The sequence below is a fragment of the Archocentrus centrarchus genome, chromosome 13 (genome assembly GCF_007364275.1).
Source record: "Archocentrus centrarchus isolate MPI-CPG fArcCen1 chromosome 13, fArcCen1, whole genome shotgun sequence".
NCBI lineage: Eukaryota > Metazoa > Chordata > Actinopteri > Cichliformes > Cichlidae > Archocentrus > Archocentrus centrarchus.
The window spans coordinates 10,067,579-10,082,004 of record NC_044358.1 but is presented as its reverse complement, the minus strand read 5'-3'; the positions used below and the strand labels follow the sequence as shown (position 1 = coordinate 10,082,004).

The 14,426-nt window shown below is 43.5% G+C and overlaps 1 protein-coding gene across 1 annotated transcript in view; it reads right to left on the bottom strand.

Moving 5' to 3' along the window:
* The window catches only part of ece2b (endothelin converting enzyme 2b), a 38,536-nt gene that overhangs the window by 17,543 nt on the left and 6,567 nt on the right, over positions 1-14,426 (bottom strand). Inside the window, exons 2-6 of the mRNA XM_030743894.1 lie at positions 6,622-6,708; positions 4,990-5,125; positions 3,994-4,209; positions 3,596-3,720; positions 1,876-2,022 (exon numbers count right to left, since the gene is read on the bottom strand). Of these exons, the coding sequence (XP_030599754.1) occupies positions 1,876-2,022; positions 3,596-3,720; positions 3,994-4,209; positions 4,990-5,125; positions 6,622-6,708 (711 nt within the window). The remainder of the gene's footprint in view (positions 1-1,875; positions 2,023-3,595; positions 3,721-3,993; positions 4,210-4,989; positions 5,126-6,621; positions 6,709-14,426) is intronic.

Sequence of the window (14,426 nt, the reverse complement as noted above, 5' to 3'; positions counted from 1 at the left end):
CGCTATATTTATCAAGTTTTCAGACCCCTCTTGTGACTATTGTTAAAAAAATCTAGCAACCATTTTGAGTGTTATAGGAGACTTTTAGAGACTGCCCGTGAAAGCACCAATCGCTGTGCAGTTACTATCCTCAGCGAGCAGCGGGGGCTGCCATGAGTCCCAAGTCCCAAAGCACTGACAGGCGGTTAGTCTCACCATAGTCTCATGCAGCAGAGCAGAGAGGAGACCCACTCACTCCACACTGCAAATTAATCACACGTGGGCAAAGCCGCCGCTGATCCCACCCTGGCTTACAAAGCGGGATGTAAACATAGATTTTTTTTTGCATTTTTGGCAGCGCGGCATACGTATGTGGTCGCCGGCTTCACCACTAAGTCACCCGGGTGCCCCAACAAAGATGTTTCTTCACTGTCAGACTAAAAAAAAAATCACTGGTCAAATGCAAGTTTTTGAGTTTTAGTTCATAAAGTTCATTTGTAGTTTTAAAACATTTTTCGGGTATTTTTTTTTTTTGTCTCTCTAACAATGTTATTCCTCTTTCCTACAGCCTGATTACAACTACACGCAAATGATAAATTATGCAAATCAGGTGATGACATCATATAGGGACTTCTAATGACTTTAAGGACAGCCAATAGCTACTGTCCTTACTGAGGAGTTCACAACACCGGATCACATTTTCTGCAGTGTTTCCACCTGCAGCTGGCTGAAGTCCACTGACTCCCACAGAGCCTCAAAGTCTTTGCGGAGGATTTCCAGTATGGAAAAGTGTGTGTCGAGACTGGACAGTTTTTTATTTATGGACTCCAAAATGTCCACCATGTTGTTGGTATGTTTAGAAGCTGCTTCAGGGAAGTCTTCAGGGCAGCTGCTCTTCATGGACGGAGTGCCTTTGCTGCTGGAGGGAGTCTGCATCCCCATAACAACTCGCTTGTATAGTATAGTATAGTATAGCATAGTATAGTATATATAGCATAGTATAGTATAGTATAGTATATATTTTTATTACCTTTAAGGCTGTCAAGAAATAAAGTGTCAGAGAAAACTAATAACTGAAATGCTTGTAACCAGTGGTGTGCCACCATGTTCACTGTGCTGAGATTTTCATTGAAGTCTCGTGTCACTACAGCACAGCATCTCCTCACAGATTAAACATTTTATTCCCATCCAATCCAATTTTATTTATAAAGCCCTTTAAAATCACCCACAGGGTCCAAAGTGCTGCACAATATAAAAATAATATACATAAAACAGCTCAATAAAATGCATTAAAATACTTGAAAATCACATTAAAAAAAGTACACAGCTCACAGTGTCAATGTTTAATTGGTGTTAGTGTTAAAAGCCAAAGAAAAAAGGTGAGTTTTTAAAAGTGATTTAAAATGTGTGAGTGATGAGGCCTGTCTAATATGCAGTGGCAGATCATTCCAGAGATTTGGTGCCACCACTGCAAAGGCCTGGTCCCCTCTGAGCTTAAACCTAGTTTTAGGCACAGTCAGAAGCAGCTGGTCTGCCGACCTGAGTGACTGGGTGGGAATGTAAGTGTGTAGAAGCTCAGAGAGATAGGGTGGGGCAAGACCATTTAGAGATTTAAAAGTAAATAAAAGAATTTTAAAATGGATCCTAAAACGAACAGGTAACCAGTGAAGTGACGCTAAAACAGGTGAAATGTGTTCATGTTTGCAGACACCAGTTAAAAGCCGCCCAGCAGCACTCTGCACCAGTTGAAGGCGAGCAATAGCGGACCCTCTAAGCCCCATATAAAGTGCACTACAGTAATCCAGCCGAGTGGTGACAAAGGCGTGGATTACTGTTTTATTGAAACAAATGTTTATACATTCTGCAGCCTGTGTCAGAGTCTGGATCTGTTTTTACCTGAATGACGTTACTGTTGGAGTTTTTGGGATCAGCACTGACACCAACACTGAAGAATGGCTGAGCTCGGTATGGACCCGAGACCACCTTCAGAACCTCCATGAAGTTGTCTTTGTCCCAGGGACCCGTCATGTTCCAGCCTCCGATCTGCAGACGGTTCACATATTTACATATTCTCAGATGCTAAACAGAACAATGCCTTCATTCAAAGTCACATTTCCTGTAAATGTAATGATGGCAAACCTAAAGCAGTATCATAAAGCATCAATTCATGACAACAGTCACTTCAAGGTGCTTTACAACTACTTTTATTACTACAGCAAAGAAAACCCAACAATCAGAAAACCCCATCTGAGCTTTAGGGAAGGAAAAAACTATATAAACTGTATAAATAAGTGAAGATTGAATCTAGCAGTTACATATTTTTAAAGACGTGCAATGACAGAATTCTACACCTCTATGCTGATGATACCTTATTATATATTTTGGTATATTTAAATGGTTTTCATCCAACTCACACATGATTTGGACACTTTTCCTCTACTAAAACTACTTTACTACAATTACAATGAGGAAAACTCCACAAGAAGGCACCACATTGCATCAGACTCATATTACTATCAATGATCGTATTACTATCAATGATAAGACTTGTGTCTTATTGTAAAAAGAAATGACTTAAAAGTGGTATGAAACTAATTTTAATTAAAAAAGATTATTAAGACGATTTAGAAAGTTCAGAAAAACCTCTCAGATACAAGAAGATGGAAAAATTGGACTGCAAAGGTTTGTGCTGAAGGTGCTGCTACAGTTCTGTGATAAAACATCCAGATAAAACTGTTTCAGATTTATTATTTTTTTAATAATAAATGTCATCATTGTAATTTGTCAAACAGGAACACAGTTGCCTTTGACTTTGAAGCAGGAGTAGGTATAGAACATGCTGATAGCAAATCAAATCAAAAGTGATTAAATTTGATGTTTTGGTCCAACAATCACATTCATACAGTTTCAGTTACCAAACTCTAAAACCACAGAACCAGTCACACACGGTGACTTTCCACACTTTGTTGTGTTGAATGCATGCAGTTGAGATCTTTCAGTTTTTACTTTTTGATAATACTGCAAACACTTCTATTATACCAGTTTTGCACTGATCTGGGGTGCTGTTGAGCTAAAACAATGAAATGTGCATCAAGTGGAATGGATCCTCCGCTTATGGTCAGATCAGATGTTTGTGTGTGTACGCTGTCGTCTCCATTTAGAGCTCAGCAGATGATCACTCTGTCCTTTACTTAGAGGTAATTTGATTTAGCCTCTTAACTGTGGTCAAAACACAAAATGAAACAGTTGTGCAATTGGCAATTTCCTCATAATAACAATGAGAATATCCTCAGTATACTGTAAATGAAAATGGATTTTCCAGTGAGATCACCACCACCACCACAAAGATCCAGAGGGTGGTCCAAAAGAAACGATCTTAAAGATGCCAAAACAAACAACGTCCCTCTTTCCTCATAATTCTAATGGTTCCTACTTCTCATTCTGCAGGACACAAACACTAAACTGAACGACTCCACTCACTGGTGTCTGCTTATACCGCCTGTCGTTTTAAATGAGTTAAACGCATTTTATTCAAAATAGCAGCAGGAATGAGAGCACTCATGAACTCGCACTCAGAGTGATGCCGTTACCATGGTGACAGAGTGTTGGGGGTTACCTTGGTGATTAGGTCTATGAGAGGCTGAGCTCCAAGCTCTTCAATCCTCTGAGTGTTGAGGCAGGACAGGTAGTAGGACTGAGTCTTCCTCTCAGCTTCGCTGCTGCCATTAAACGTCCCGTTCTCTGAAAAAAAAAAAAAAAGAAAAACACTGAAGGCTCAAAAACCCGAACAGACGGGACATCCAGTCTGAGTCAAGCCCTAAAACCAGGTGGAGCAGGGGGGTCATTTACTAAATTAGCTGTGTTGTCATCTTACACAGCATTACAACAACAGCAAAGGTTCACAGGGCACAGATCCAGTCACAACACACTGTTAACTGAAGGAAGCCAGTGAGGAATGTGAGGCTAACTAATTAATGATCTCCCTCCACACATCTCTCCCACCCGCCGCCGTACCCAGCAGGTGTTTGAGCAGCGCCTGGTTCTGCTCCCAGATGCTGTTGAACGTGGACCAGCGCGAGCGTCCGTCAGGCAGAGGGTTCTTCCTCATCCAGCCTCCGCAGGCAAACTGGTAGAAGTCCTGGCAGGGGTCAGCGACGCGGTCCATCGCCTCCACAATCTGACTGGCCACAGTGACGCACGCCTCTGACAGGCACAGGCCACGCCCACTGTCTGCAAGCATCATGGGAGAGAAAAAAATTCTATGTGAAAGAAAACAGTTATGATCATGAAGGTGGGGAGAAAAACAAGGGGAAGGAAAGGAAAAAGAAAGAAAGGGAAAAAATAAAATAAGTTAAAATGTAGTTTATTTATCCCAGCTGTAGTTTCTCAGTTAAAAACAAAAACAAAAATAAAAGAATAAGTTAAATAAGACAAACACAAAGCATTTAAATAAATAGAATGGTATATGACTATAAAAGGAAAGGAATAAAACACAAAGGAAAGGAGTGATAAGGAAGAAAGGGAACAGAGAAGAAAAAGGAGAGCGGGAAAGAAAATGAACTTGTAGGGACAGAAGGATATAATGGAAGATTACAGCAGATTATAGAAAAAATAGAAAGAGAGGAAGGAAATAAGTAGGTAGAAATGTTAGATAATGGAAAAGAAACGAGATGGAAAGGTGGAGACAAAGAAACACAAGGAGGAAAGGAGGCTTGGGAAAGATGCATCAGGTGGGTGATGAGGGTGGAAAGAGAGGAAAGGTGGAGACAGGAAAAAAGGAAAGGCTGAGGCGGACAGAAGGGCATAGGGAAGGAGGGGAGGAGACAGAGATGGAAGGGGAAAGGTGTGAAGGTTAAGGAGGAGTAGGAAAGGAATCAAAGGCAGGGACAGAACGGGAGAGAATCCAGCATAAAGACAGGAAAGCAACAGCCAGAGAAAGAGGGAAGGAAAGGAGGCAAGAACTGAAGGAAAAAGGATGTAGAGAAGTGAAAGAGGGATATATCAGGTCACCTGAGCTGAATCCGAGTCCCAGAACCACCAGGCAAGCCAGCAGCGCCAGGAGGGCGGCCAGCAGCAGGACTGAGAGCAGAACCTCCAGCTGAGTCCTCCTGCCCAAGATGTCTACGCCGCCCTTCCTGAAGCCCACCTGAGACACAGAGACAGTGTCATCCATCCATCCATCCATCCATCCATCCATCCATCCATCCATGCATGCATCCATCCATCCATCCATCCATCCATGCATGCATCCATCCATCCATCCATCCATCCATCTGGAAAATCTGTCACTGCAGATCAGCCTGGTGAAGTTGGTCCACTAATCAGAAAATCTTCAGTTTGTTCCCCAGCTCCTGCAGTCTGCATGTCGATATGGAAGGATAATAACCTCCAAATTTCCCCTGATGCATGGATCACTCTATGGGGTCAATAAGACTAGAGGTCTGCGATATAAATGGCAGCCCGTTTACCATTTACCAGTATTGTACAGGGATATATGAGGATATAAAGGGATATGTGATGCCACCTGTTGGTTTGTGCTGGAGCTGGTTGGAAGTTGTAGACTTGCAGCTTATCTGAGCTCCTTCTTTTCCTTCAGGATCTTAAAAATACAGAATGTGTTGCTTTTCTGCTGATCTCAGCCTGACTTTAGGCCCCATTTCAAATTCATGAAACAAGTTCAAAAGGTGACCAAGGCTGCAAAAGCAAACTCACACATTTAAATGAGTTAGAGGCTGTTTGCCTTTTCATGCTCCAAACGGTTTGATGAACTCTATGATTTGTTTTCTAATTTTAATGGTTGTGTAACCTCTTGGTCAAAAGGCAGAATCCACAGCAATTAAGCCTCTTACAACGACAAACAACCAGGCAATTACAATTCTGCACACAAAGTTAATGAGGTCGCACCATTTCAATGTGCTTATGAACTGAAATATGTAACTTTTTATAATTATTACACGTTTCAATAAATTACTGCACCTATTATCCATTCTTCTATCAGAATATAAGGAACTGAGGGGTGGTTCAAGACTTCTGCACAGCACTGTAGATTTTAGAAACTTCATTTGAAGGGAAAAAACAGTTTCTGAGGTTCTGCTTGTTTAGCGTGTGTTTAAAATGTGACCTAACCCTCAGTGGTTCAGCAGAGGCCTGATGGATGTTAAGAGGTTACAGACGCCGGGCCAAAGGTTTGTATCTGAGCGATCTGTCCTCCCCTCAGTGCTGCCCCCTCCCTCGTCTCCCCCACAGAGCTCTCGTTTGCTCAGAAATGCTCAGAAGCTGCCAAAGTAAGCCGTGTTCGCCAGCAGCCTGGCTGGCAGTGCTCCAGACCTCCTGCTGCTCCTCTCTTTGTTGGTGGTGGACACACACTGTGGGGCCCCCTGTTATGTTTTCAGTCTGACCCCCCCCAGAGGTCTGCCTCCAGGGGATTTAAGCCACTCTCAGTCCAGGACTTCACCTGGAACCAGTTAAGAGTTTTGAAGAGATTTGAGTGCTCCTCACACAAACCGCTGGGCTTTCGCTGTAATACTGAGAGGTCATGACCTCACTGTGACATGACTGATGCTGTGGTTTGAGTTTTATAAATAAAATGAATTTCCTGAAGACATGACCGCAGTTAAACTCGTCTGTGCTGCATTCACTGACCTCCACTCTATCAGGAGACGAGGCTGCCTCAGCTGGAGTGTCGGACACTTCCTCCTCCTCCAGGGTCGCTCGCTTATAGCTGGACATCTGCAGAGAGAGAAGGTCAGGCAGTCAGAGACGGACACGCCAGTTATGAAACTTTGCCAAATGATCAGCGATTGTCATTTAAACAGGTCCAGCCTCTCAGCCCGGCGGTGACCGGATAATTCCTGGTTTCCAGTGAATAACTGTCACAATATCAGCACCACACATGAAACCACTCCTCATTTTCATCTCTTACTTTAAACATCCACCAGGTCGCTGATGATCCACGAAGTAACTCCACGTGGATCATCAGTGACCTGGATCATCCCCTGGAGGCAGACCTCTGGGGGAGGGGGTCTGCCTCTACCCCTCTGCACATAACTGCAGGGGGGTAAACAGGCTGCTGGAGACCTGGTAATGCAACACGGTCAAACATAAGATCATTCAAAAAAAGCAAATCTATTTGACTTAATCTGAAAAAATAAAATCTTGCCAGAGATGAAAATGGCCGCCATGTTGAATCTTCTGGACTTCAGCAGAAGAGTGATGCTATCAGAGTGACGTTAGGTTACGGTGGATGTCAGGAGGTCGTGTTTCTCCTCACTGGAGGTCAAAGTCTAGGCTGACTCGAGTAGTGAAAACAATCCCAGTGACGGCGTTAACCTCTGCTCTTTATTCAATGCTGTTTCTATTGATCGCTGTACTTTATTTATTATTCATGTGTTGCTGTCTGGAAGCCACATCGGGCCCCCGGGATTTAAAAGCTTCGTTCTGCTTCGAACACGTGATCCCAGCTTTTTATCCCCCCAACACATTCAGAGCTTTGTTATTCAGCACCATGTCTTTAAAAAGGCAACATTTCTTTGATGTATTTGACGATAAATCAGAAAAAGTAATGTTTAATTTTTTACTTTATGTACTGAATGTGTTAACAGAAGAAAGTGCTGTAGGATGGAGGCAGAACACTGAACATTACACTCATTAGGATCTATTGATATTTATTTCACAGCTGAATCTTTATTGATATGAACAGGGCTGAGTGACAGGAAAACATGTGGAACAGTCACAATAGATGATGTAAGCAGACGGAGTGGATGAACTGCTTTAAAAAGTCACTTTGTAACAAATGCATTTCAGTGGGAAGGATTTGTCACATCTGCACCGCTTATGTATAAAAGCTTTGATTGTATTTTCATCCCAATCATGATCAGAATGCAACGAATCTCATAAACCCAGATTTTTATTCACAACAGAACACAGAACATGAACCATTTTGAGAAAAATATCAGCTCATTCTCAATTTGAACAAAAAGTTGGGACGAGGCCACAAAAGGCTGGAAAACTAGATGGTACTAAAAAGAAACAGCTGGAAGAACAGCTAACGAGGTTAATCAGCAACAGGACTTCATTTCAGAATAATGTTCCTCATCTACAGTACATCATCATCATCATCATCATCATCACAAGATTCAGAGAATCTGGAGAAATCAGCGCTCAGTTCACAGCCTGCCTCTCTGATGGTGCGGGGGTGTATCAGTGGAACATCTGGAAAGGCTCCATCAGTGCTGAAAGGTAGATCCAGGTTTCAGAGCAACATGTGCTCCCGTCCCGACGACGTCTTCTTCCGGTCTTCGTGTTTCAGCAGGACGATGCTAAACCGCATCCTGCAGCTACTCCGGCTTCGTCGAGGAGAGTCCGGGTGCTGAGCTGAGCTGCCCGCAGTCCACTTTAACATTTAAAAGTCCAGCAGCTGCTCTCCTCAGTTCCCAGATGTTTTCTGCGCAGTGGGAAACACGGCCCTGTCCAAGCTTTAGGGACTCAAAATGAGCTCAGATTCTTAAACTTTACTCAGTTTGAACATTTGATATGTTTTCTGTGTTTCTGCCGTGAGATCCGCAAATCACTGCATTCTGCTTTTATTTACATTCTACACAGAGGTTGTAAAAAACTAGTAAAATCATATCAAGCCAGCATACACGGTAAGCTGAGACGTGTCAGACGTGGGACGGTGGTTCAAACTGTGGAGCAGAAACTGCGAGTTTACAGCAAACTGAGAGCAGAGCGGGGGCTCAGCATGAGGAGATGTTTAACTGTGATCAAATAAATCTGCACTTCCTCTGTTTACCCTCAGCTCCTTTCTCTCTCCGCCCCCCCCACCCCAGCTGCACCTCCACCCCCTCGGTCATTGTGTGGCAGAAGCATAAACAGTACAGCGCTCCACCCTGCAGGGAGAAACGCTGATCCTGGACCAGAGCAGAGACATGCAGGATAAACTCAAACAGCTGCAGAGTTTTCACCACCTCATGTACGCATATGGACGCCATGGAAACCACTCTGTCAGCAGGCCTGAGGATGATGATGTCTGACGGTCTCTGGCAGAGTTTACAGCTGATCTGAAGTGACACCCCCCCCCCCCCCCCCTCGTCCATTTTTTAAGAACTTCCACAAAATCCTGCTTCCATGTTATTTGTGCTGAGAAAAATGCTTATTAATTTTACTCTAATTTACTGGGCTTTTTCCTTTTAGAGTAATTTTACCTAATCGAGCTATTTTGTCATACTGCACATTACTGAGCTCTTCTACTTTACTGAAATATTACATTTTTTCTAGGTTGTCTTTAGTATTCTGGCAGCTGCATCCCAGGAATTTCCCAACTTTTGGGATAAATAAAGCAACAATCTGAAACCAGCTGTGAGAAAAAAAACAAACAAACAAGAAAACAACAGAACGCAGACACACATCTGGAGATTTGTCTGATTTATTGGCCCGTGTTTTCTCAGAGGGGTGCATCAGAGCCACCTCACTTTCCTGTTTCATAATGACAATTACGGCTGTAGCTGTCACTGAACTGGAGCCTCATACTCTTTTTTTTCTTCTTCAGGTGTTACATTTAAAGTCAGGAGCACAGGTTTAGACAGCACCGCAGTGACCAGTGCTGATGCTTGATGACAGGCGGAGTAATGATGGAGTGAAGTGGAGCCAACGCCGAAGAGCCGTTAACCTGAATTATTTCTAATGACCACCAGAGGGCGACTCCTTTATAGTCCGATTGTGTTGAAGTCTATGAGAAAAGGAGCCTCTGGCTCACCTGATCTCTGAGAGTTTCTGGTCAAAAGTTTCACGTTTTACTGAATAACACATGATTTCCATGTTGTAAATTAACGTCCCATTTGAGTCATAAAGGAGCAGAAAGCAGGGGAAGATTTATGACTGGTGCTATGCTGCAACTACAGTGTTCCTCGGGTTCTCAGACAGGTCCACCACCCGCTCATGAAGTCTGGCGCCAAAAAACTAAAATAGCAAAAATGCTCAGTCAAAGTCGTCCTCCGTGTCTTCAGAAAAAATATCTGGACAAGAACCTGCTGCTGGCCTTCTATCGCTCCTCTGTGGAAAGTCCTGACGTACCGTCTGGACAGCTCCACAGCCGAAAACAGGAAGGCAGTGCAGAGGGTAATCAGCACCGCCCAAAAGATCATCGGCTGCCCTCCCTGGAGGATGTATCCAGAACCTGCTGCCTCAGGAGAACCAGCGCAATCACAGGAGACCCCTCACATCCCACACATCACTAGTTTGACCCGTTACCCTCTGGTGTTACCACCAGACCCACCAACTCGTGGGACATACGGACTGTAAATAATCAACGAGGGGCTCTCACACTAATGTGTGGAAACATCCACCTGCTGTTAGACAAAGTGTGCGTGGCACAGGTGGACAGTGGAGCTGTGGTGTGGCTGGTCTTCACACAGACACGCCCGGCCTGATCTTCTACTTTCTGTCATCCTGTCCGAGTTTCCTTCACACACACACACACACACACACACACACACACACACACACACACACACACACACACACACACACACACACACACCCACACACACACACACACACAAGGGTTATATGGATTTTTTTTAACATCCCACTTACAGACGCTGAAGCAGCATATGCTTAGTTTGAATCCAACCACCTTATGCTGACACCACTCAAAGATAAGTTCCCTGAAGTAGGAGCAAAAACAAAAAGAAAGAAAACCTGACCTTTGACTTTTGATGGTTCAAGCAGTGCAGACACAAAAAGGAGGGGCTTCCCTAAAGATGATGTTAGCAGGTGTGGGGCCAAGTCTAAACAAACGAGGCAGAGCCAACACAACCATGGAAACATGCGTCACACTGACAGTCAAAGTCAACCGGCCTTCATATCAAGTGTGTGAAAGTGTGTGAGCGTCCGCTCGGGTCTGAGTTGTGTAGGTTTTGTCAGTGGAAGGCTAACATGAGGATGTCAGCATGCACACACTCCACTACTGCTCCCGGCAGACCGGAGAACACTGGAATATGAAAAACTGCTCGTTTCTAGTGTCCACATCTGCGTGAACGTCCACAAGCAAGTTTAATCTGGACCTACAGGTGCTGTGAATCTGCCCTTTATCTGAAATGGCTGAAGTCGTGATGCTGTCAGAAACATCCAGTGAGCTTAAGCAGATCGCGAAGCTGGATGTTCCCATCAGTGGATGTGACTCGAGGAGCAGCAGCAGCAGGTCTGTCTCAGTGTCAGTGGAGGGTGGGAACGTCTTCCTGCCTGTCCTCTGAGTCTCTGCAGTCTCACGGTCCTGCTGCTGCTGCTGCTGTCCTGCCGGAAACCAAAGGTTTCCAACTGTTTCCTTCCTCAGGACCCGCACGCAGACCCGTCTCTCTCTCTCTCTGTCTCACTCTCTGTCTCTCGTCCGGCTCTGGTCTCTTTAATTGATGACGCACACAGAGGGGGAGAGAGGGGGGAGTGGGTGAGCAGGTTGCTAGGAGACAGGAGTGTGTGTTATATCTCTCTGTAGAGGTTGATGTCACTCTGTGTTGTGTGTGTGTGTGTGTGTGTAATTAAATAATGCGTGTGAATCATCTCCATTCAGCTCTGACAGAGTTCACTGCAGCTTATGTAACGTCTGTCTGTCTGTTCTGGATGTGAAACCTGCTCTTTTGTCCCCTCACAGCCTCCGTACTCTGACCTGAGACACAAACGCTGCTGAAAAGCCGCCAAACGTGAAGCTTCATCCAAACAACAAGACATCAGCTTCATCTCCACTCTGTAAACATCAGATTCACGCATGACTGCAGCCAGAACATCACTTCTATCTGCACGTCGGTTCATTACGCACAACCAAGAAGGCGAGCGTGGAGTCTAGTCTAGAAGTACTTGTACTTTTGTATTCCTTTAAAAAGTATTTGCACTCAAAAATGGATTCAGGCTCATATAGAAGAAAGAAAAATATTTGGGTTCCTGAAATAATAAATAAATGAAATAATAAAAAGTGTGTGTATTATGGTCACAGGACGTGCATTTCTGAAAAGCATGTGTCCTCTTGTAAACTTGGTGTGGAGCATTGCTGATGGGCACCTCAGACAGGCGCGTCGACACGTCCGCAGACCAAAGGCCACTGCGGCCTGCACATCAACCACACGCCGAGCGGTTGTTTAGGACGTTAAATACTTCAGCAGCTTTTGCTGGCGATGCCACAGCCTGGCATCATTTTTGGAAACTAACATCAATATGGCGGCCCAAACGCGTCTGCTTCAAGAACCAGCTGAAGTCATTTGCTACCAGATGTTAACGTCTGATGCTGGATGGTAACAGAACAGCCAGAATAGCCAAACTCCCTCAGTATGCACTGCACACTACAACAACAGAGACAGCCCATGCATTAGGGATGAGGAGTGCTGTGCTGTACTTCTGACATTAAATCAAATACAACACATGGCCTCCCAAATAAGACGTTAGTAAAAAAGTATCTGTTAGTACAGGTGGACTGTAAAGGATGTGGACAACTGTGAAAAATATGATAAACAGTCTTATAAAAAGTTTCACACTCATAAAAATTATGCCAGTCCTGTAAAAATCATCTGTAGTCTCAGTGAATGTTGGTAATATACTAAATATGCAGACATCTGTATTCAATGTTCGATCTAATGTAGAAAGTAAGTCGTCTGTTTTTCAAAGAAAAGTGGAAAAAAAACCAGGTTAGAAAGCTGTCCCCACAGTCATGTAGTATTCAGTGAGTCTGAAGACAAATGAAGATGCTAAACAGTGAAAAGGTCGGCTGAATACTGAGCGTGTGCAGAGAGACATCGTGTCACCCTGCATTAAACTGCAGGTCTTCCAGCATTAGCAGCGCAGAGGAGGGGGGGGGCACAAACTGGAGAGACGAGGCGGGACAATCAGGATCAGTGAGGTCCTAACAGAGCCGAGAGAGAGCTACACAAAATATTTCACTTTAACTAACAATATGAATAAAAGAACTCATCAGCAGGGTTTCCTATACATACGTACGTACGTACGTACGTATGTATATATAAATACATACATACATACGTACATATATATATATATATATATATATATATATATATATATATATATATATATATACGTACGTACGTATATATATATATATATATATATATATATATATATATATATATATATATATATATATATATATATATATACGTACGTACGTATATATTTATATATATATATACGTACGTACGTATATATTTATATATATATATACGTACGTACGTATATATTTATATATATATACGTACGTACATATGTATGTATGTATGTATGTATGTATGTATGTATATGATTCCCTCTCAAACTGACCTCAGTGCTGCTTCTGATTGTGTAACTTTAACTAACCCACCATGCTACATACAATAACAAACCAGGAAATTTGTTTGAGCTGCTATAGTCTTATTAAATTTAGCTGCAAACATCTGAAAGAGGTTCATAGCTGCCTCCGCGTCCAAGTAATAAAAGTATCTTCAGTGACACCTGTGGCCAAAATGTGAACTGCAAATAAAGAGTCATTACTTTTCACAAGTGAAAGAACAGGAGAACATTACTGTGAGGAATGATTTTGGTGAAGCACCCTGTTTTTAGTTCTTTGTAGGTGGTTCTTGCAAATTCCAGGAGAAATCCATGAACAGCTGGAGTCTGTGCTGAGCTGGAATCCAGGTGTTGATGACATTCAGTAGTGCTGCTCATTATTGAGAAGCATGCTGGCAGCAAAAAAAGTTTAAAACAATATTACGAGGTGCACTTTAAAAGCAGGCATGCTAATGTTGCCCTGGATGGCAGTAAACCATTCATCCAGCCAGCAGTAAACACTGAGGTCAAAAACAACGTTTGAATCCCAGGCCTGACGAGGACTGATGAGCAAGCTCACACCTCATTCTTGTTGCCTCTCATTCACGGTCAAAGATGAGCAGCTATCAGCTTAATGCTGAGTCAGGCCTGCAGCCTTTTGTTTACATCGTGAATCGTGTTCGGAGCGTAACCACAGAAACCGACAACAGTCGCTGAATTACTGATGACTGAGGAAAACATGATTATCGTGAGTCTGTGCAGAGCCTTTCACGGGCTTTCTAATTGGATTTTGCGTTCCTTTAAGCCGTGTTCGGAAAGACAACAGCTCCGCGTGGAAAAAAAGCTCCCGGAGGGGAGCAGGCGCTTGATGCAGTGGAGGCGCTGACACCCCCTCCAGTGAAAATAACACCGGCTTTAATGCAGGATTTTAACAAGGTCTGCTGAGTCCAAAGAAGAAAACATTTTAAAAAATTACAGCTCCACTCAGACAGGATTAAAATTACAGGGGGCACGTAAATATTCTCTGTAGTCCCTGATCATCGGAATCGCTGTTTGGGATGAAGAGCAGGACAATCACAAAAACGTCACGCTCATAATTTCTGGTTAGATTTCAGGTCATGGAGCCTGTGATGAAGGGCAAG